The following is a 25,262-nucleotide window of genomic DNA, read 5'->3' as shown; positions in this document are numbered from 1 at the left end:
ATGTAGATGCAACTGGGCTTCATTCAGTAATTGTAATACTGTTTTACATGCTCTGATAATTTACTACCACTGGTGTGTGACATCCCCATAACACATCTCACAGGAGAGGCGGATAACTAAAAAACATGAAAGCAAAGATATGTAAGGTCAGGTCTTCTCCAGCGCAAGATCCTGTGGATACAGAAAGAATGATACTAATGCATTATTCAAGATGCTATATGTCACCTACAGTATATAATACCTCAACACACACACACACACACACAAACACACACACACACTCTGTAGTACATCTAACATGTATTTTATCAAACATTTGGGAACATTTACCTGTTTGTGCAGCCTTTTCATGGCAACTGCAATTACTCTGTAATAACTTTAATATAAACCTGTCAATCAATCAATCTACACCTTTTGACCCACATGACAGTTTTCATATAACTTCATAAAGACAAAGGTGAAATACTATGATAAAAAATCTCCCATTTCCTTTTGAACATATGAAACCACAAATTCGCCAGCTATGATTTACAATGTACTTTCCTCTAAATCAAATCCACGTAAAAGAAAATGCCATTCCTCTGAGGGAAGACTTCTAGGATAGAAATTGTTGTGCATGTTATCAATTAACTTTTACATCTCAGAATCAAACCAGCTTCTGTAGCAAGTATATTTTTCAAAACAGCTTGACTGTCACTATAATTCATGTGAAAATCTCTGATTTGTGTTTGAATTCTGTGAAAAGAGTGGCACAAATCCATCTCAAACCACTTTATAGTTACATGTGGATTTAATGAATAGAGGAAAACTATGCGGAAAACTGGGAGAATGCAGAAGAGCGTATAAAAAAGATAAGGTAAGCTGGTGATGAAGGCAAAGAAAATGGAGTGTCAGGCACAGGACAAGTTATAGAAGGAAAAAAGTTGAGAAAATAAGATGGGGAAAAAAATGCAAGTTGAAGGGTTGGACAATACAGTAAGCTGTATTGCATATTTTAAGGATTACTCTATTCTAATTTGTCTCTGACGCAGTACAGTGTGACAGAAAAAAATGCTTATCTGTTTGAGTTATTGAAATTGCAATAAAGTAAGGCCTCTTTATCTCTAGATTACGCTTAAATCCACCTAATTTACACCTTCATGTCACAATAAAAGCTGTCTCGTCCTAGGTCTCCGATCTACCTTCAGCCAGGGATGCTAAATAGGCACTTCTTGCTTTTAACAACCACGCTGCAGAAGGTGAGCAGCAATAACATTTAGCTGACTAACTGCTGGGAAGTCACAGGTCGTCCATACCTTGACAGGAGTGTTTTAAAGCAGGAAGAGTTGGAAAGTCACTAAGAAATGATTAAAGTCTGCACAGGAAAGTGCCTGGATTTTCACCTGGCAGTACAATGTAGCGGTTCAGTGTAGAAATGAGCAAGTATTGTTTAAGTATGACCGTTTCCTGCTTTTAACATTCCCAATCAGGAGGGATACAGGATATGAAAACAAATACCTATACGCACACATAGACACATATGCTACTTTTCTGGATTTCACTGTGTTGTTTGCAAGGAGAGGAAGTTATGGTAAGAGTGTGTGTTATTGGAAATTCTGTAAGTGTTATTCCAAGAACAGTAAATCACTGCTGTTTTGGTCATGTCTGAGTGAAAGACATGAACTTTAATCTAAAAAATATTTTTTTAAGACGTGCCCCACACAGGAGTATAAGTGGCATTAAACAGCAGAGTTGACTGGCTTTTACAAGATTTGTCAGCATATAACCATGTCCACAGTTCAGATTGTAGTTACACTCTTAAATCCTCTGCCTGTTTGTGACGCTGCTTAATCTTGAAATGAAAAAAGTTAATGTAGCAATAAACCCATTTCACCTTTTAAATGCTCAGGCCCAGATTCAGCGCCGTATATTCATTTCACAATCTCACAGAACAACAAAAGGTGTGGAAGTGTGAAGTTCCACTCTCTGGAAGAAATAAAGATAGACAAAAGACACCGGCAGTCCAGTAAAAAAAGAAAACAAAATCTTTATTATTCTGTCTAAAAGAACAGGCTGTTTTGGAAGGAGGTGTGGGGGAAATATTGAAGAGGTAAAAGCAGCCAAGGAATAGGGCGGAGTCAAATAGACCAGAGGTTGGGGTTAAAAGCTAGATTTCCCTAGTTATGCCAGGGCTCCCATTGGGTCCCAGGCAGGAAGTACAATGGGCTCCTGTTGCATCACATCCAGGACATCAGGGGGGAGGAACTTCTTGTCTACCACCACCTCGTACACATATTCAGAGAACCAATCGTCTGTCATGATCAGGTAACCTACAGCGACAGGGAAGACAACCAATCAGTGGTTAAAGTCAGAATATGCTGCATCACAACAGAGTTTGATAAAAGGAAAAAAAAGAAAAAACGTTTGGACAAGTGTGTAGATTATTATGAGATAACTGAACCTGCCACAAACCTGTTACAGTGTTTTATACAATGCATGTATAGTATATGCATCTCCAAATTTGAACATGGTCCTGGGCAGAAGGATTCTGTTATTATTCTCCAAAAGTAAGAGTGGCTCAGCATGTTCACGCTTTTTGCTAAAAAAGCAGGATTTGCGGAAAAACGTCTAAATCAATCTGTCAGTTCGAAGAAAGCCTTAATCAAAACAACTTGTTATAGAGATAAATACTTCATTCAAGATCACATCATGTCACTAATTAAGCCAACAGAATGGTCAAACATATTTTACATTACTTTAAAGTTCTCTTTCTCACTAAACTCTAATGTTTCAACAAGCAGAAGGGTGGAGGACCATCACGGTTCACATTCCTCCACCCTGCAGTGCAGTAGGCCTTAAACACTTCTGCTATCACCTCTGTACACCCACCCAGATAACACTAACTGTCTGTCTCCCTCTGCGTGTATTTGTGCAGTCATAACGGGGCCGCGTGGCCAAATCCGGGGTGGTTATGAAAGCCAATCTTGAACTTACACTAAGAGAAGACATGTTGGGATGACTTCATCTCTTTTTGGAGGAGGATGTACCCCCATGCTGAAATGACTAATTAACAAGGAAAGATGTCTGCAACAGGCTCCGATCTACTGCTGAACTGACACATACGGGAAGCTGGATGAGGACTGGCAAACAGATCTGAGAGCAAAATTGAAATATCTAAGTTATTTTGTTGTTATTCCCCAATGCGTTTCTGAGTCTCTCTCGCCCTCTCTGCCCCTGCCCCCCCTCCCAACGAGAGCATCCCTCCGACTTATCAAAGACATCAGGGCAACCGCAAGAACATGCCACAGTTCAAAACAATGTATTGGGGATGGCGTGTCTGGGTTGTGTATGTGTGCTCTTCCAAGTACGCAAATCTTAGATGGCACGTTGCCTGGTTCTCAGTGTGGTATCCCGTGTGTGTGTGTGTGTGTGTGTGTGTGTGTGTGTGTTGATGTGAGCTTCCAGGAACCTGCGTGTTGGGTGGCATGGTGGTGTGTGTGAATCTTGGGTGTCCTTATTTGTTTTTAGGGATAGGCTGCCTGTCCTGTCTCAGAACAGATGGGTGTACTGTAAGCTAGAAGAGTGTGGAGCAGTCATCTTGCTTTCCAATTTGAGCAGCAATCCACAACACTGGACTATCAACAGCCAACATAAACCACAACTTAAATGTAATTTTTGTGGACATAAGAGAAGTGCGCAATGATGTAGAAAATTAAAAAACAACTCTGATTTATTTAAAAAGCATGTAAACTGAAAAGCTGAATGCCCAACAACAAGACTAACAGTCTGCAGCCAGGCTAGTTGCTCTGTCAGGCTGTTTAAATGCCATGATGTCTCTCTCTTTCTCATGGGTGGGCAAGGCAGAGAAACAGGATGTAACCTTGCCACTTATAACCTTGCCCCTTATGACCTCATAAGGGGCAAAATTCAAGATCTGCAGAGCAGGATACACAGGGCTTGGTTTACACCCATCACCTCATCATTTCTAGCCACTAGGGGAACATAGGCAGGGTGAGGGAACTCATATTAATGTAAAAAAAACCTCAAAGTGAAATTTTCTTGCCATGAGACTTTTATTATAGAACATTGTCAAAAGAAGTAGTTTTAAGACTGGGGTCATCCTTTGTAGTTTCATATGTTTCCACTTGAAAAAGGAAGTTGGGGCTGGAACCGTATAGGCTTTAGACTTGATGAGATTGTTATTGATAAGATGAAATAATTTTTGAAATAATTTTGGCACTTGACAGCACAGAGGAAAGTGTGGTAAATCAACTTGAAGTGCCCGTATTATGAAAAGAAGGAAAAAAAAATCCTGGGATTTGGAGGGTTGTTTTGTGTCTCTGGTGCTTCCACACGCATACAAACTTTGAAAGAAAAAATAGCCATGCTGTTTTGAGTGAGATACAGGTTTATGAATGTCCTCTGCCTTCAGTTTCCGGGTGAGCTGTTCAAAATCCGCATGGCTTTCTATGTAACTAGCCGAGACATGGTGGCTAACTGTAGCAGGCTAGCGCTAGATCGTTCTCAATAGCAAAACACTGCTACAACACACTAGTTCACCACAATCTACAAAAAAACTACTGACAGTGATGTGCATAAGCGTTCACACCAATGCTAAAGTTGATTAAAAAGAGGAATAAATCCAATCTTTTAAAAATGGATCTAAATGCCTTAATTCAAACAATTTAGGAATATCCAACCTTTTAAGGACACCAATTTTCTTTGTGAATGAATAATGTATTGTAAATAATTAAGTGTTCTTCCTTAAAATACAGGGGGCATGAGTATACACACCCTTATGTTAAAATTCCCATAGAGGCAGACACATTTGCCTGCCTATCTCTAGGTATGGTGAAGGTATGTGATATTGAAGTGTTATTTCAATTCCAAAGGCCAAGGGAACTTTATCAGGATGCATAGTATCCTGGATCCATGAAATACCTGGCCTTTAAAAAAAAGATCTGCCTGCTTCTATGGGAATTCATCATAGGGGTGTGTATACTTATGCCCCCTGTATTTTAAGGAAGAACATCTATTTATCTACAATACATTATTAATTCACAAAGCAAATTGGTGTCCTTAAAAAGTTGGATTTTTCTAATTTTTTTAAAAATTAAGATCAATTTCCCAAAGATGTTTTTTTATTCCTCTTTTTAGTCAACTTTAGCATGGGTGTGTAAACTTACGCAAGCAACTGTACATGCTCCTGTTCTGCAGGTATTCCACAAATGCGCCCTCATTAAGAAGAAGTCTCCCAGCTAATCTGGCCTTGTACTGACCAAAGTTATAAAAACAGTTATCTAGCTTATGTGATCTTACCTAGCTACTTCGCATGTGCGACTCCCAACAAAGAATATAGAAGTGGGACGTCTCACTCTGTAGCTAAAACAGAGACCTAAACACACAGGGTGAAACAAGAGCTGCAGTAATGTTCAGTATAACAAAATAAATTGTGTTTTTTTTTTTAATTGTAAACATATTCTGGTACAACCTCAAAATACAATTATGAACCTGAAAATGAGTATAATATGGGCGCTTTAAGGACATAAAAATAGTTGTGAAACAACAATAGATGGGAAACAGTACCACCACAGAAAAAGCCTTTTTCATTTCATGGGAAATAAAAAGGGACCTTTAAATGACATGAGGGCACAGAAATGTAACTGTGGTTTTGGTGCAAAAAACAATGGATGAAAAGCTAATGAAGCTTCTCTTCCCAAGAATCTGTTATGGCCGCTAATCCTTCCTTCCACATTAACATCCTCTTCTTCTCTATTTACTTCTCTAACAATAGAATCATGTGCATAAAAAATCTGTGTCTCTCTATACGTCAAACTTATTCAGGCTAAAGTCCTATCAAATTGGAAATAAACACCTTGGAGTGTGTTAGAACTGAAATGGGTTTAAAAGTATGTGCTGTGGAGAGCAGAGGCATAACAACGGCTGTGTGAGGGCTTAAAGATGGAGGAAACGGAAGGTTAAACCTCTCCTGAGAGACTCCTTCAGGGTTAGGAAGAATATGAAAAGGCCTGAAGGGAGATAGCAAGGCTTCTCACACACACGCACACTCACACTCACACCTGCTCCACAGCTATTACCACTCTTCCTTCAGTTTCTCCTTTGTCATCTTTCCAAAACCATCTACTTGCCTTTGTTTTTCCTTATTTTATAAAGTTTCTACCTGCAATGTGCCTGCCATTCCTGTCTCAGCACTCTCCTTTCTCTTTTCCATTCTCTCCACTTGTGCCTCTTTTTCCCCTCAACTTTTGGTGAACAAACAAAGACCCCGGATTCCCATGAGAACTCCACTTCTCAAACTTCTTGAAAACTTTATTAATTCGGCTGTGGACAAGCTGGGGGCCCTGGCCCTCCCTATCGGCTGGTGTTTATGGAATAAGATATGCGTGAAATACATCTGATTTGACTGAGGGGTTTTCACATGTTTTCCCAACAGTCACTACGGTTTGTGGGTTCAAGCAAATATTGTGAGTATGTGTGGGTCTCTCTGTGTGTATACGCTGCACTGTATGTGTGCGTTGCCAGACGATGCATGACTGACCTGAAATACTCTCCTATAATTTGCTGTGGAATGTAGAGCTCAGAGATGGAGAAGAGAGACAGAGAGGGTCAGATGAAGATGAGAAACAGAGATGAAAGGATAAAGGGAATAACAACAGTAGACAGTAAAGTCTGGGACAGTGATGTGGACTACCTGCTGTGTTGTGGGGCCTGTTGCATATAGACAAACCATTCTTACTTAATGACAACATTTTCCCCCCAAAATGACTTGCTGGTAGCCAGCCCAAGACTGACTTAGTTTGTTAAATTCATTTTGAATTTGTGGTTTAAAAACAAAACAAAAAACCAGACAGCTTGGTTAGCTTACCAAAAAAAAAGCTGGTTCAAAAGTTCCCGGTTTTCAAAAGGCTAACAACAAGTCTCATGTCACTGTTGCAATATAGAGTTATACTCTACTCTAGTGTAAAGTCCAAAGGCCGGGTCACACAATCAATTCATTCGGGTAAGCTCCCCAGCTACAGTAGTTTACCAACTAGCCCTGTAAGTAGTCACAATGTTACCAAGACAAAACAAGGCTGTAAAACGAAGTATTTTTGCAAAGAGACATTGGGAAGAATTTCACCTTTGACCTTAAGTATTAGCTTATTCTGTAACTATGTTTATGCAACTTGACCCGGAGGCAGCAGAAAGAGCAAAATAAGGGCTGCTGCGTGCGTGCACGCGTCTTTAAGAAACAGGACGGAGACAATTACAAGTTCATAAAGCAGCAACACAGAGGAACATCTCAGTCTAATCCCGTTCTTAATTCAATAGACATAAACAGGAAGATGAGGATTTATCAAGAGACAATGCAGTGTGAGAAGGATTTGAAAGAGAGATGGGGAGGCAGGGGGCCTTTGTTGCAAAAGCATGTGTAAGATTTTGGGACTTTATCCGGGGGAAAGCAACTGTTTTAGATGTTTTCAAGCAGTTACTTCTCTGTGACACGACAATGTATTCATTTTGACAATCTGGTTAAATTACATATTGCTGATAATTCATTACAGGTTTAATCCAAAGTAAATAAAAATACCCCTAAAGCAAAGTGTAATAATGTGTTGCGTCTTTCAACTCACCTTTGTTTCCGCGGTCATCGCCCCAGGAGTTTTCCACCCTCCACTTCTCGTAGCCTTCTTTCCCATCCTGAGAAAGAGAAAGAGAGAGAGAGAGAGAGAGAGAGAGAGAAGACGATGGGGACATAAGTTGGACAAGCCAATAATGGAGGAAAGAAAGTGTCCCCAAGCTGGGGTTACTTACAAGGAGGAAATTGACATTACTATGAGAAACTGCAGCCGATTAAAGAAACGTAAACACATGGCAAGGCTTTGATGCAATGAAGTCTGGGAAACTCTGAATGTGTGTATTCCTCTCGGTCTGCTTGTATACATACTGTATGTTTGCATGAGTTTACTGAACAGTCACCCACGTGTGCTGTATGTTTGTGTGAGTGTACCTTGTCTGTGACAGCAGTGAGGATCATAGCGTGGGTCATGAGAGAGTCTCCATATATCAGTCGCTCTGCTTTAGAGAGGTTCTTCACTGAAACCCCAAACACTAGCTCATGGTTGAACCTACACACACACACACACACACACACACACACACACACACACTATATCCATCAATCGTAATATTTATTTTTGTATTGAAAGGGAAAGAGGTGGGATGACCATATCAAATTGGTCTGGGATGACTCTGCATGGGCTAACATGTTTCTTGAACATGACTGAAGAAATCAGGCTCCATTAAGCCTCAGCCTTATTCCAATTATAATCTACCAGCGGGAGAAAAGATCTGTCAGAAAGATGAGCTACAGCACAGATGGTAACAGACATTTTGCACCACGCTGGTTTGGTTCAGTGGACAAATTTAACCCTGGCGCCAGCAACTCAGACACATGACGCTGCACCTGAAGGGCAATGACAGGCAACCTTTTTCCTGTGCAGAGACTGACCCCTCATGAAGGCTCCTGTGTGTGAACCCTGCAGTCATGGTGTTGGACTGCAAACACTGAACAGTAACCCTTGTTGCATTCTCCTCAAATATTGTAGTTATAATAGTGTGTGTAACGAACACACACACACCAAAAGTTTGGACACACCTCATTCAATGAGTTTCCTTTATTCTATTTATTTATGTCTATTTACATTGTAGATTATCACTGAATGCATGAAAACTATGAATGAACACATGTGGAATTATGTACTTAACAAGAAAAGTGTGAAATAACTGAAAACATGTCTTATATTCTACTTTCTTCAAAGTAGCCACCCTTTGCTTTTTTGATAGTGCTGCAAACCCTTGGAGTCTCTCAATGAGCTTCATGAGGTAGTCACCTGAAATGGTTTTCACTTCACAGGTGTGCCTTGTGAGGGTTAATTAGTGTAATTTCTTGCCTTATTAATGGAGTTGGGACCATCAGTTGTGTTGTGTAGAAGTCAGGTTAATACACAGCCGACGGCCCTATTGAACAACTGTTAGAATTCATATTATGGCAAAAACCAATCAGCTAAGTAAAGAGAAACAAGTGGCCATCATACCTTAGAAATTAAGGTCATTAAGTCCGGAAAATTGCAAAAAATTTGAATGTGTCCCCAAGTGCAGTCACAAAAACCATCAAGCACTACAACGAAACTGGCTCGCATGAGAACCGCCCCAGGAAAGGAAGAGCAAGAGTCACCTCTGCTGCATAGGATAAATTCATCCAAAACACAAGCCTCAGAAATAACAAGTTAACAGGATCTCAGATTAGAGACCATATGAATACCACACAGAGTTCTAGCCGCAGAAACATCCCTAGAACAACTGTTAAGAGGAGACTGCACGAATTAGGCCTTCATGGTCGAATAGCAGTTATGAAACCATGGCTAAGGAGAGGCAACAAGCAGAAGAGATTTGTTTGGGCCAAGAAACACAAGGAATGGACATTAGACCAGTGAAATTTGAGATCTTTGGTTCCAACCACCGTGCGACGCAGAAAAGGTGACCGGATGGATTCTACATGCCTGGTTCCCACTGTGAAGCGTGGAGGAAGAGGTGTGATGGTGTGGGGGTGCTTTGCTGGTGACACTGTTGGGGAGTTATTCCAAATTGAAGGCATACTGAACCAGCATGAAACCATTTGAGGTGACTACCTCTTGAAGCTCATCAAGAGAATGCCAAGAGTGGGCAAAGCAGTAATCAGAGCAAAGGGTGGCTACTTTGATGAAAGTAGAATTTAAGACATGTTTTAAGGTATTTCACACTTTTTTGTTACGTACATAATTCCACCTGTTTATTCATAATTTTGATGCCTTCAGTGAGAATCTATAACGTAAATAGTCATGAAAATAAAGGAAACACATTGAATGAGAAGGTGTGTCCAAACTTTTGGCCTGTACTGCATATACATATATATTTACTGCCATCCTATCCCCACATTTGACAAGTAAACTAAATGCATTGCTAATAATACCTCGGACAAAACTGCAGCAGACTAGATTCAAATAGCATTGCAAATAACTTCCACATGATGCGTTTTTACTCACACATTCATGTCATTAATGCCCAGCTTGCCGTGGAAATGTTTCCCGACGTCACAACCAAACCACACCGCCTAACAAGAAAAAAAAGGCAGACAACTTTACACATGACAACACCCTCACAAGGACAAAGATGTGTGTACAGCTGATGCCTGTTTGCCCCAACCTACCTCTCCCTCTTTGATGGACTCAGCCGCAGCCTTTTTAAGCAGCTGGATGGCCTGGTTGTTGTACAGAGTGCTGCGACCACCAACCATGTTACCTAGAAACTCGACACTGTAAAGCTTCCCATAAGGGTTCTGGGGTCGAGGGTCGTTCACGAGGCAGACCTGAGGATCGAGAGGTACCATTCAAGCTCAGAAACATATATACAACTTCCCAAAGGGAAGACACTGAGGTCCTACGCAGTAGCAACCAACAGAAAGTCACTTGGCCTATCTTATGTGTTTAATGGGTCACATACTTTGTCCTGAATGTTGTATAAAGGCTTGACGTGCTCCTTGTAGAACTCCTGTGGGGTAAGGGGTCCCATGCGATGGAAGTTCTTGTCCTTGTCCCTGTATTCCCAACAGATGGTCTCAGGAGGGCTGCCTAGACACACACTGGCCACCCGGAACACCTACACAACACAAACAGTTTGAACAACAACTTCTTTACCAATCACATCTAAGTTACACTTATATTTAACATTCACACACAATCTACCAGTACCTCCATTTAAATAGAGCATCGTAGACCTCTACGGAGGTAATAAGAACCACCATGAGTCAAACTGAACGGGGACATTTGTATTTTCTTGCCTATAGTGAGGTTGTCGGCAAAGTTTGTAAATCATAATTCCAGCTCATTGCATACACTCATCCATCAGTGCCTGGGGCTCTCTCAACTTTCCCTACATTTCCCCTTCTTTTCCCTCCAACAGTGCCTCCCCTCCATCTTTTTCATACCCCTCCATTTCCCCATTTGCAAGCCCACACTCTTTCCCCCTCCCTCCATGTCTTCCTGTGGCGCTGGAGTTCAGACTGAGTTCCTGTCGGCTAAATCGGGTTGTTTGGACTGGGCCGTCTGTCAATCTGGCCCTTCTAACCTCTGATATAGCTATCTCAGGAATTTCCCCCTTTTGCTTTTCACCTCTCCCATCCTCTGCCCTCCTCTCCCAGGACCCGGCAAATGCTTTTCCTATCAAATACGATTAAAAAAGTGCTGAGAAATTAGGATGCGGTGCAGTCCATTGTTGGTGGTAGATAACAGTGTGTACTACGGGGAGTATTGTTCCAATTGTGCAGATGAATGGTGATAGATCACACTCATTGGTGTCACAAAGGACACATGTCCCATATATTTTAACACCCTGTTTTTAGTGACTTCTACTACTGATATCCAGACAAATTTAACTTCTGTCTAGCGGAATATACAGCTGATGAGGGGTTATTTTTGGCTCAGCCTGGAGAAATATAGCAGCCATGGCAGCAGTTTCCCCTGCTTAGTCAAGACATATTAAATGCACCCTACATAAAGATGACATTCTTGCTCTCTGGTTAGTAGACACTGAGCCAACTGAACCCACAATTCTCACCCCAAAACTAACCGGGGACATTCTCGCACAGAGACAAACACAAAAAAATGCATAAATTCAGGCATGGCTTATTCAAACAAACAACCCCCCCCCCCCCCCCCCCCCCCCCCCCCCCCCCCCGCTCGTCATCACAGAAACGCGCAGTCAAGTCAAAAGTACAGACGCACACAAAAATACACACATGCGCAGAGTCAACAAAGGCATCTGTTCAACTCCTCAACACCCCCGAGTCATTTTCCTCCTAATTCAACTGCTTTGTTTAGACTTCCCTGTGGGCAAGACCAAATGCCAACGTGTCCATCCCCTTGTCGGTGTTTGCCCAGATGCCCTCGGCATCTTGACAAGACATCTCCCGTTCCTTCTTGACCCCCTGCTTTTTCTCTTTCTTCCAAGAAAAACTCTTTTTCACTCCCTTTACAATGTGTCTTTCAGATGCCCCGAGACATACTGTAAGCATCTCTCTTAATGCCAGTTTAGCCTTGCGCCAACCAATCTTGCCTGGGCAAGGTAAATAAAGTAGATGTTAGGCAAGGGCTGGGCTAAAAGAGAGACCTCAGTCAGAGATTTAATAGCCATGGTGACATTTAAGCAGGACCAATATTGAAACACCTGCGGCCATAAAGGCAGATATGTGTGAAAAAGAGGGAAAGATACAGAGAAACGAGAGAGGAATACAGAGAGCTGGGAAGGAACAGGGAGGCTGACAAAACATTAAAATATACATACATATCACATAAACACACTATTTCTTTCATTTATTTGCTGAACACACCAACTGCTTACACAATGCACTGGGAGTTTTAATGATGAATGCTGATCATTCTTTGAAGGCAAATTTATCATGATTGGTTTTTCAAAACAGAATTCACAGATAATTTGATCCCAAGCCCCTCAGGGTAAAAGTTATTTATTACGTCAACCGGCATTACTCAGAAACTCGACTCATGTTTGGACTCCAACTTCAAAAGACCATGGCATTCATTTCTTATTATTCTAAACATAATCAAACCTCACAGGTTTCAGGATCCAGCACGTTAACAGGCAGCGTTCTCTTCAACTCATCAGTCTCTAGCAGAAGGTCCACCTCAGGTCAGTCTCAATTCTGTGACATAACGAGTGTGCGTGTCTTGCTATAAACAATAAGCTGACTGACTGCACGCCATTGTGGCTAACCGCAACTAATGTTTGATAGCATCTGTGCAGTGTTGACCCGCTGGCATCCTTCTGCGTAATTATTTGTTTTGTACAGCCCAAACAAACAAATCACCTGGAGTTAGGAGTGAGCCTAACACATACAGTAAGCAGGCCAAGCACATGCCAACACAATACACTTTTTAAAGTGCTCATATTATGCTCTTTTTCAGGTACATAATTGTATTTAGAAGTTATATCAGCATAGGTTTACATGGTTTAATAAAAAAAAAAAAACGTTTTGGTTGTACCACACATTGCTGCAGCTCCTCTTTTCACCTTGTGTGTTGAGCTCTCTGTTTTACCTACCGAATGAGGCATCTCACTTCTGTTCCATCTTTGTTGGGAGTCGCACACGCGCAGTAGCTAGGTACGCGCTGCTAGTTAATCACAAGCAGAGTAGGAAGGCGTTAGCAGCTAGGCGAGCTTTATGACGTGTTACAAATTGACGCACGTTGGTCACGGAACGGTTTGTTAACAGTGTCCTCTAAAAAAACAAAAAAAAAACATAACACTGTAAAGGAAAGAGAAAAAGCCAAAAGGCACAATAGGAGCACTTTAAGAGGTCAGCCTTCCCATTTTCCAAACTATTGGTATCGGCATTTATAATGGCCGATAAATGAATATTAAAAAAATAAAATAAAAATGGACGAAACACCCTTCAACCATATTATTAGTGTTTGTCCACCAGAGGGCACTCTACAACGTCACTGTGGGCAACACTTGTGTTTAACCTTTTAAGTTTCATATCTTAAGTTTTTATTTGTACACATTTTCTTTATCAGAACTTAATATTTTGATATTCCTCTGTTCTATTGTAAACTGCATAATCATATTCTGGTGAGCACTGATAAACAACAAAAAATTACTAACGTTAGGGAAATCTATCTACGTTTTGTTACGCGTTTCTAGATTTGAAAAAATGTGTATCTGCTGATTCAACGGAATATTGCATTTTTAAAATCACCAAATATTTGGATTGATATTGGCCTATGAGATACATGAGATAAATAAAATGTTGCTGTGACAACTAACAGCCAAATTATTGTTAGCTTTTAGTAGAAATAAATAACACTTAGACATAATTAGGGTCTAAAGCTTACTCCCAACTCTCAAATTGAAGAAAAACATGTGCCTCATTGCTACACTGACGCAAATGTATAACTATTAAATAGAAGCTGGACTTGTGTGTGTAAGCAAATGACACCATGCAAACAGTTTGGATAAAAATGAGCAAGGTTTTGATTAAAACCTCCATGTTTTGTAAACATGCAACACATGTGGTCAGTGTTACATTCTAACAATGGTGTAAAAACATTTGAGAAATGTGAGTGGAAATCTATGAAATGGCAAAGCTATTGTTACAGCTTCTAACAATGACAAATGGACAGCAACCCACCCCCATGAAACAACCAATCAACTGAGTTAATAGCCAGCAGCGCTGACCCTTGGAGCTTCAGCAGGAAAGCTCCTCTGTGATTTGATGGCCGTATCATGAATTAAACTAGTCTTAAGAATCTCTCTCCTGCATTCAGAGCCAAGACCAGAGCTGCACATGGCGTTTCTGATTCCATGACGCAATGGAGCATAGAAGGGCTACAGTTGTGGTGTGAGGGATACAATCTGTGTGTGTCTACTGGCAACTTTACGTGCATTTACAGTTACCAGTGAATATCACTTCATCTGTTTGGTGCACGCTGCCTACTTGTCTATGTAAGTGAGAGTAGAAGAGCAGGGACACACACCAGATACAGCATGAAAGAGAAAGACTGGCTTTGAAACTTAAACTAATACCCTCTGCCTCAATAACACAGCATATGGGTCCTGTCATCCTCACAGCCTCTATAAAGACAAAACGGTGTATGAGGTTAGCTTGCTCATTCTTACTGTAGGTGCAGCTCAAAGTGGGCAAAGCTGCTATTGCAGAGGTTTGTAGATGAATGTTATGTGCAAAGCGCCTGATCAGTGTGAACAAAAAGAATAGATTCTTGACACGCAAAGGGATCAATTTAAATCAAGCGCACCATCAATACAGTAAGTGAAAGCAGACACGGTGACCCCGGTTGCCTGTCATGGGAGAATGTGTGGGGCTTGCGTGATAAAGACCAGTGCACAATCAAAGCCGCCGCGTAGGAAGGGTGGACAGCATCACCTCCGCACACAGCAAAGTAGGACTGACACGGCACTCTGACCCTGAGAAACACATGTGCACACATACAGTAGATGCACACACGTTAGCTGTTCACTAACAGTACTGTTGCAGCTGGAGGCACTTGCTCTGTAGATGGGGTTATGTGACATTTCTTAGACTGACTTTGGTGATTCTGTTTATAATTAGGGACAATTTTCATTATTAACTGTGCTTTTTGTTAAATTAAATCAATTCATGCTTTGGTTATAATATAAACAAATATATAAATTGCTAATTTTGTCTGACATAAAACACACAAAGATATTCAATTTCCAATGAAATGCTTGCAAATCTTCATGTTTAAGAACCTGTGACCTGGATAAACCCAACCTTTTCCTATATATGAAAAATAATAATTACTGTGGTCATTTTGTGTAATTATAGTGGTCTTTTACAATTCATAACAGTAATACAACATGTCTAATTGTCCTTACTAAAGTCTGCTTAATTTGGTGCAACTGGGCTGCTTCCTACAACAGAAAATTGACACACATACCTAAGGCTGGGCAATATATTGATATTATATCCGTATTGTGATATGTGACTAGACATTGTCTTAGATTTTGGATATTGTAATATGACATAAGTGATGTCTTTTTCTGGTTTTACAAACTGCATTACAATAAAGTGTCATTTTCTGATTGTCACTGTATTATTTGCCTTCACCCACAATATATCCACATTACTGATTATTATTTATTATTTACATACATCTTATGGTGTAAATACTTTAGGAAAGGACCAAATGTCAACCCTACAATATTGTCGCAATATCATAGTATTTGGTCAAACATATTGTGATATTTGATTGCCCAGCCCTACGTACTCTTTAATAGGTGAATCATCCACTTCTAATGTATACCTGATATATTGGCCATAATTTTAATGTTGATCTTCATTCCAACATATTTCTTTTTAAATAATTTTAAAATACAGGAAAGATGATAAACATATTTAGTTTGTTTTTAAATGTTTAGTAGATTTTACATACAAATAGTGTCCAAATGGATCTTGCTTTTGAAAATAAAAATGTAAAACATGCCCGACCCATTAAATAAATCTGACGATTAACTCAATACTGGAGTCATAACAGGATCAAAAGCATGTTGAGGTAAAAGAAAAAAATTATTTTGTATTCCATTTGATTCATGATTTCAATCATTGGGATTTGCACAGGTGTTCAAATAGTGTGCAGATTGGGAATAAACATGTAACTTTTTTTGTAGTGAGGTAGGTGTTCAATTATGAATATTGTTTTTTAGAATGATTTTGGTCAATTGCAACAATATTGCTGAACAATTTGGCTGGCTTTACGTCAGCCGTTGTTCTGAAATGACCAAATCCTCCATCACCGTCGACAGTGACAGAGTGGTGTTTCGCAAAACAAACCACTTCCAGGTGGACAAACAGACACACTGACAAGCCTCCGCATCCCCCCCCAACCTGTCGTGCAGTGCAGTGAGAGCAGTCTTTACTGTTGCAAAACATACAGTTCTGCATGTATGCAGTCTGTGTGTGTGTGTATGTGGAGGTGGAGGTGGGGGCTGTGAGATACAGGCGACTGTTTAAACAAGCAAACAGCCAGCAGCACAATGCAACCAAACAGCTAACTACAAAGGCACCATAAGCAGACCCCTGTTCTGTGTGCAATCGTCTCAATGGGAGGCTGATTGACTGACCGGCCAATCATAAAGTTACACACTGCGCAAACAAAGCCTCTTATGCATACACACCCACGCAGTGTAACCTTTAGGAGCCACACACACACACACGCACACACACACACACACACACACACACACACACACACACACACACACACACACACACACACACACACACAGTGACACTTTATAATAATCATCATTGTCAATGGTAAATTTATAGTTTATTCACCTTTAGGTAAAGGTTACTGTTAAATAATTAAATTATGATTTATTGTGCTCACTACGTATTATTAATTGTAAAATCGATGTAATGTTATCATTAGTTATGTATTTTAAAACTGAATTTGTTGATACATTTAGATATATGGTGTACATTTTTTCTAAGGTTAAAAATAGTTAAGTTAACGATTCATAAATTTGGTTATTATAAAGATACAACTAATGAAACATTTATTTATCTATTATCTTTTTTGCTGACAAACAAGAGATGATTTGTGAACTGATAATAATAGCTATCTGAATAATGTTGATTGACGCTTTTTTAAAGTATGTGTAAAAAATTAAGGTATTAAAATCATCAGTTGCAACTTCATAATAACCATCTAAATAATGTTTGACGGTTTACAAACGATTTCTTAAATGTTTACAAAGCATTAAGTAATTAACAAATAGTTAATATACTTTTTAAAACGTATGTCTGCAACAATAAACTGTTAATAAACATACATTATAAAATTACTAACAGTAATGATCATTTCATTTGTTAATTTCATTAGATTTTTGTTAAGAGTAAAGTAACTATTACCTATCAATTATAATTTTTAAATATGTTGCTTTTACACACTCTGGTCCAAACATGTCTATGTGTAATGTGCACATATTTAAAAAAAGTTTAAATAATACTACACTGCAGACACAGGCAGGTATTCTGTGAGTTCTGTTATAAAAAAATTAATGTTATTGGTTTAGGCTTTGGAAGTAAGACAGTAAATGACCCTGCAGTGAATGTGAACAAATGTTTTATAATATTGAAACTATATAAGAATCATTTCTCCCTGTACTACACCTGGGCTTGTCATGATAACAAATTTTGCTGGACAATAAATTGTCCCAGAAATGATTGTGATAAACGATAATCTTGTCGTTCTGAGACCATTTTCATCTAATATAATGATCATGGCATAATAACACAGGTAGACCTTATCAAAGACCAATAAACTTGTATTTCTGAAGAATATTTAACACTGGAAGACATTTTTAATAAATCTCTGTTAACAAAAAATGCCCCCCAGTGATTGTGTACTGTCGGGAAGACGGAGACGGCCCATCTGTTGTAGTTTTTTTCCCAGCTGGGAAAACTGCACTGAATGATTGTAGTTTAGGTGCATATGCATGTTTTTGTGTTGCCCCTGTTTTACAACCAATGCAACATACCGACTGCCTCAGGTTAAGTGGTTCACCACGGTCATTCGGTTTGAATCCAAAGTGCTCCCACACTACAGCGGTCGCATTTGGCTTTAAAACCAATTCCATCTTTTTTTTTATTCCTCCAACTCTCAGCTAGTGTTTTCTCTGGCAATACGTGTCACGCGGCTCTTTTGCTGCACTTTGTGGTAGCCTACGCGAGGACCCTCGCCTCACCACACAGAGATCTTGCGGCTGAGACGAAGGCTCACTCCTTGTTGCGCTAAGGAACTGAGAGGGGTCACCGATGCACCGCTGCAAGCTCATTTTTGGTTTATCATGCGATTAATTGATTTATTGCATATCACGACAGGCTTAACTACACCTGTCAGTTGAAATGCAAGTTACTGGCATGTTTATGCAAGTATCAACTGTGCTATTAGTGTACTTCTATGTTGAATAAAGTCAGTTTGATATGAAATTAAAAATATTTCATTGTTAAACCTTCTTGAAACCTGCTGAGATTTGCCCTTCTTTTTTGGACGGTTGACAGCCCCCTCTTCTGGCTAAACGGAATAATGTTACAAAGTTAAACACCATTGTTCAGTATTTATTATTAGGTACACCTGTATAATTTATTGGAATGCAATACAACAGCCCAGCCCTAAATTCTACCTTTATGAAGTTTATGATGATTTCTGTTCAGATTGTCAAAATTGGGTAAATTCAACTAAATGTGTATTACTGAGGTCATGGTTAAAGAAGAAAATGTTGACAGTGTCAACAAAAACTGAACATTATAGGCATTATAACTGTAGACTTTATAGCAAAACATATGTAGAGGATTGCATTAGAGTGTACATGCATACCCAATACAGTGGGCACCGCGTGTCTATCCATAAACAAGTCTGCAGAGTCTGGGTCTGGAGTCACTTAGTGGTTCCCTATTTTGTGAACGGAGCAGTACAGTTCTAGGGTTTGACTGATCAGCAACGGCAGTGACGCGCAAACTCTGCCCCGATAGTTCCAGTCAAACACATGTTATGTTTCTGAGCTCCTCAAAAGGTTCTTAGTTGCCTAGGAAAACTCTTGTGGGGAAAAGAACATATTCTACAGGAAACAGTTGTATGAGCTCTTTCAGTCTCACCTCCTCTATCATGGTGTCCATAGCATCAGACAGTTCAGCTTTAGTGGCGTCGCTGGCCACCATGTTCCTCAGTCTTAGGCAGTATTCTCTTAGCTGTAAGACAGAGTGAGACAAAAACAACAGTCAGCACTGCCTCACTGATTCCATGACTCACTGATATGTGAGCTTAATTATTTTTGAACTGAGGGAAATGTGTAAACGCACCTTATGATTAAGGATGTCATTCATTCTGCGTGAGGCCTCGGAGCTGTGGGACTCTGGAAAGCATTTCTTTGGGATGACGCCATACTTTTCTGAAGACAGGACAATATAAACAGAGACGTTTAGAAACGAGACGCCCCAACTCAGTGTAGTTTCCTGTATCTGTGTCACATGGGCTCCGCCACGGCCACGGCTCTGTAGGAGACTAGCTGCAGGTCCTGAGTGTATTGATTCCAACAGGAGAAGTGAACGTGAACACAGATTATGAGCGATTCTTTCGCCACCGAGTCACCAAAGTATATATTGGACCCATTTTTCACAAGCCACATATCTCCAGAACATACAGCTGCTGCTTGAAATGCAAACATCTTTAGTATAGAGGATCTTTGGTTTAAATCACAATTTAAAACAATTCTTAATCTAGTCAAATAACTAATGTTCTACCTGTTTTTTCTTCTGTAGATAAAAGTACAGTTCATTTTTCTAATTAGCAAATATATTTGCAATTGCACAAATTACCCAACTTAGTCAATCATTCAACATGAACTTCTTGTCAAGGTGATTATGTGTTATGATGGAAACTAACCAATGAGGTTGACCAACATGTCCCACTGTCCTCCATCATTGGTTGGATTGGAGAGCAGGAACTGGACAAGGCGTCCGTCAACGGGCTCCTTCCTTTGTGCTGTCTCCACACAGGCCTGGAGGAAGTAGTAGCAACGCTCAACCTGTAGAAAAAAAAAAAAAAAGGTGCAAACACAACAAAGCAACATGGTGAATGAACGAAGAAACTGTAAGGGGGCGTAGAATCTAATGATGTGACGTTACTATATGTAATGCATGTAATGTAGACGTGTTAGACTTAAGTCACAAAACTGAAGACTGGACACCAAGAACATTCAAGCATCAAGTTTTTACCGGCAGAAAAATTAAAAATAAATGAGCGTGTGGGGCAGGGCTTGCAGGGCCCTTAAAAATGAGACATACGCCACGTAAAATAACATTAATATTATAGCTTAGAAAGGAAAACAATGTGTAATTTAAAGGGTCAGCCTTCAGAGGCTTGAATGACTTGCTAATGAAGAGATTGTTATTTGAGACTTGCTTTGGCAGTTTTCGAGGGATGGTTTGGATCTTTTGAAGTGGGGTTGTATGAGGTACTTATCCATAGTCAGTGTACTGGTTGTGTAGTGCAGTAATGGATGGCTGTCGGCACGCCCCCAGTTTAATCCACACGACATTCACTACAATTACAAACAAGGCCCCATCTACTCTCATACCAATGGTGCAGCTTGTGATGCACTATCCTAAGATATGGAGCATCTTTGCTATGGATAAGTGCCTCATAAAACCCCACTATAAGAAATCAAAAGTATCCCTAATAGATTCGACTTGCTACAAACTTGCCAACTCTGCACATGTAATGTAATAACCTAGAGTACAGGCTGGGAGTGGGGCAGGATATTTTTAGAGGTCCACATTTACAGTTTCCTTGTTTGGAATATTAGAGTCACTGTTAGTCCCTACAGCTGGCACTTGTAACCAAAAAAAGTATTCATGGTGCAACAGTCAATTGGCTATACATGTAGGAAACAAAATACGAGGTCATAAAGAGAAAGAGAGATAAAAACATTTAACAAGGTGTCACTGTGATGTTGGACCTGGAAGAGCACTGATCACAACACACAAAAGAGGTGGACAATGACTGAATAGTAGTAAAGTGCTGCATAATATTACTGTGTACAGTGCAACACACATACACGCACGCACACACGCACGCACACATATGCTTACCTTGTCCCAGAAAAAGAGATAGGACTGACTAAACTCAAACTCCTCTATGTTAAACTTCTTCATGAAGGGAAGTCGCATGACGTTGAGGCACGAGAAGATCCAACATCTTCCTAGTAATAAAGAAAAGAAAGACAGAACTATGAATTTTATAAACTATGCAGGTCTGTGAGGAAATACAGCAACATGCGTTTCTACATCAGGAATGCTGCTTTTGCTCTACCTCTAGCAGCATTTTGTGTTTGGTTTGGTTTTGCCACAAGTCAGAGAGAGTTTTTTTGTGGGATAACAGAAGGTGACAATTCACAAACATACAGGCATCTTTATATTCACTAATAACTCGTAAACCGTCAAAGGCTAGAGGCTCGAGTCCTTGTTCCTTACATATTTTCAGTGAACAGGGCTTTACCTTTATAATTATTGCATAAACACTGTTTTATCATTTTGAGGACGCTAACAAATGCATGTGGATGATCTATAAAACTTATTGGATTTACGTAAGAGTTACATGGACCTATATGAAGATATCTTCATGTCTCTGTAGGTTTATATCATACCATGCCCGAACTGTTGGCTTTCTATTGTGTTCCGCAACTTCAGGATGCTCAAAGTGCATCCATCTTTTCACTTTCTTTGTTTAGACATTCAGTCTGTTTTTGAGAAAAGACTAACTTTTGTTGCCTACATTATGTACACCAACACATAATGAGCTGACCAGAGTCCACATAGCAAAACAAGATTTCTGCAAAAAAAAAAAAAAAAAGTGCTAGATTTTTGTAAGATGCAGATAATCAAGCTGGCAACTGATTTGAATAATCTTATGTATAGGAACCTGAAATATTGAAGGAAAGTTTTTCAGCATGTCCTGAAAATGTCAATTCTGAGCTGTTTCAGAAGACTTCACTTACAAATTTGCAGTAAATAACATATGCTTGTGCTCTGTTGTTGTGACAAAATTGACAAACTGCTGAATCTTAGGCATCTGTGTGTGATAACCCAAGAGCATGACATTCACTCAAACCCACATTTGGACGCATTTCTTTTTAATTTAAAGGTACACTTATGATCATGAATGTTGCTACAGTACATTATGTCCTACCTGAGTTTTTCTGGTTGGTGACGGGCTTGCCCTCTGTGGGGATTGAGTGCTGGAAAATGTGCACAGTATCCTGGACAGTCTGCCGGTGCAAACAAACCTCCAATGGGTCAATGCAGGTTGACACATTCTGGGCTAACAAGTAGCGTGGCTCGGCCCGCAGCCGCTTGAGGAATGTGGCTACCTTATCCTGACTCAGACCTAGAGGAGCAAGAAGAGAAAGGTAGATGAGGTTAAAGGGAATAATTAAGATATAGAACAAAGGAATGACAGCATGAATGGTAAAATAATGAAGGTGGGAAGACACGCAGAACTAAAGTTAACTTGAAACAGGAAGACTTCAAGAGCTAGGCAGTCAGACAGCTAACTGTAACTATGAGGAGGAATTTCCTACTGTCCCAATTCCTGTGACTCATCTTTGCACTTTAGGCATACACATTTCCTTCTTAAGATCTTACTTATGAACAGTCACATACTCAGATGTCACAATAATGCCTGGAAAATACCAGATCCATAGTCATAAACTAACAGCACAATCATGATTATATCTCTGATAAAGAATGAAGGAAAGACTTGGCATAGGGCAAAGCACAAGACAAAGACCAACAAGGAAGTAATCATGCATGCTTCCTATAAGTGGCCTTAGGGAGCAAAGGGCCAATCAGAGCTGGCTGGTTTCACTTCTCTGGCTCCATCTGTGAGAGGAACGAACTAGAAAGCTTGTCTTGTCCTGCTTTATGGGGAAGGATGAATGCACACACACTTTGACGCAACACACTGCCACTGATGTATGTTTTGTAGTTCCGTCAAATAATAGTGCAGAGCAATTAAACACTGAGGGGGACATTGCCTAGTCATGCATGCTGCCTAGAATTCAACCCCTCTCTCTCAGATGCATTCTGTTATTTTCCATTGACACAAATGCACCGACCACTGCGGATTAGGACAGTGTCAAACTCTATTAACTGTAATGCCCATGTTATCAGAAAATAAGCAGGCTAAGGCAGAGCGTATTTGGAGAGCAGGCCAGCATGGGGTCCCATGTCCACATAACATTTGCTTGTGGCGCAACATCAGAATTTTTTGTCGACGCTGATGAGTATGCTTGAATAACTAAATAGTGAGAGAACCTGTAACAGACAGCTATAAACTGACAGTTTGCACACACACAACATAAGAGTGGGGTGCCTTGAAGAACAAATATTGAAAATCCTATCTAAAAAGTGAGTAGTTGGTCTAGTTGTTAGTCAACAAGTGGAGGAATCAATGCTGAGGACATAACGCACATCACAGAGGTTTTCTATTGAGAGGGGCCAAGCACAGGCAGCCAGGGTGACTTGCAAATTTACACATCAGTGGTTATACAACTGGCTTTATATTAGCTAAGCACTTTATTATGCCCATCACTGCTCCACGTGTAAAGGGCTGAACTACAGTTGACATGCAGCCTAACAGTGAAGGCTCAGTAGACATCCACAATCAAAATCAGGGCCAAAGATAGTAAGACACTATCAAAATCCTTATTTCAATTCATACTTAAAAATTTAGGAAAATGAATGGCTCTAAGAGAAAAGTTAAATAACACAGGTTTTCGAAATACCATTTAAGACCAAAGCCTTCTCCTAACATCAAAAGTGAAACCTGAGGTTAGTGATTGAATTGAAACAATCCAACACAAATGACTTGGCTGGTTTAAGGTTAACTAACTAAAGCTGTACGTTAACTATTACAAAGGGGCGTAATATAAGTGAGGTAAAACTGTTTTTCCTAACAAAAACTAGACTAAAATGAATCGCTACCACTTTAAAGACTGACATCTTCTAGTATTTCCAACTCCATTCTTGACTAACGTTAGCTAGCTACAAAAGCTAACATTTCCGGCTCCTAAGACCTAAGACCTGACACTAGATTTTACACGAGTCAAGGTGTGTTAGCTGTCTTATTTCTCTAGTTTGGATGACAGTACCTTGCTGACAATGTATCACCATGATCTGAGAAACCTAGATTGGTAAACGACGGCAAAGTCATGCTAGCAGCTGGCATGCTAACGAAATGAGTGCTAACTTAGCCTGTTAGCTCCCTCAGCTGTCATCCTCTAGCTGTCAAATACAGACTGCACTTAGGCTGGCGGCCACACAAATCACCAGGACTAAAAGAGGAGAAAGTGGCACATAACCTACCAGTGTCCATGTTTCCGTGGAGCTTGAGGAGTGTTGTTTGTTTTCCTGAAAAGTTACCGGCTCTTTGTTTATCTCATTCACCGACAGTCAGAGTATTACAGGGTGCGCTTGTTTGTGGAACGGTTTATGCACTCGCGGGCCGGTCTTTGACGTGGCAGCTGGGCGGAGTTTGCTTGTGGGAAAATTCACAATGGAGCTGCCAGCAAAGCTAAATTCATTTAAGAAATATTGTGTTTACACGAAAGGTCTCTGAAAACATCCATTTATTTATTTGTTTCTATTATTCTAACCACATCATTGTATTAATCATATTGAACAAGAGAGGGTGTGGTGGTGATCCATGTAGACTCAAAATTGTTTAAACCATTAAGTACCAAACAATCCTCAAAATATTCTCCAGTTTTGATGACCATGTTCATTTTTTAGACTCTCTAGGTCTCTCTCCAAAGTAAATGAGGACTCCTGCTGTGAATGTTAACTATACTGAACTAAAGACAAACTATGTTCCAATTCTTTAAACATTAAATGGACTTACAGCTGTCATATTTTGCATTAGAGGGCACCATGGTTCTTCCTTCCTCTGGGCTCTGTTAGTCCCACAAATCACGTGAGTCAGAGGACACGGAGTAAAGATAAACGAGCGCGCTCAAAATCAAACTTGACAGAATGATTGCGTATTAAACGTCCGGTTAATGTTTACAAAATATAACAACGCTTATTAACAATTTGTAAGTAGCTGAGGGGGATATAAATCCTTAAC

At 40.0% G+C, this 25,262-nt stretch overlaps 1 protein-coding gene across 1 annotated transcript; it reads right to left on the bottom strand.

The window, feature by feature from the left end:
• Positions 1-2,001: 2,001 nt before the first annotated feature.
• blmh (bleomycin hydrolase) lies at positions 2,002-24,740 on the bottom strand. The gene is made up of 12 exons (XM_034867985.1): positions 24,503-24,740; positions 22,326-22,523; positions 21,230-21,339; positions 20,022-20,163; positions 19,439-19,527; positions 19,235-19,327; positions 10,522-10,677; positions 10,229-10,387; positions 10,065-10,132; positions 7,991-8,108; positions 7,614-7,680; positions 2,002-2,309 (listed from the first exon to the last, which is right to left on the bottom strand). Exons 1-12 carry the CDS (start codon positions 24,510-24,512, stop codon positions 2,161-2,163), a joined length of 1,359 nt encoding a protein of 452 aa, XP_034723876.1. The 5' UTR covers positions 24,513-24,740; the 3' UTR covers positions 2,002-2,160.
• Between the last annotated feature and the right edge of the window lie 522 nt (positions 24,741-25,262).

This window comes from Etheostoma cragini, chromosome 3 (genome assembly GCF_013103735.1).
Source record: "Etheostoma cragini isolate CJK2018 chromosome 3, CSU_Ecrag_1.0, whole genome shotgun sequence".
Lineage (NCBI taxonomy): Eukaryota > Metazoa > Chordata > Actinopteri > Perciformes > Percidae > Etheostoma > Etheostoma cragini.
This window is presented reverse-complemented; position numbering and strand designations above follow the sequence as displayed.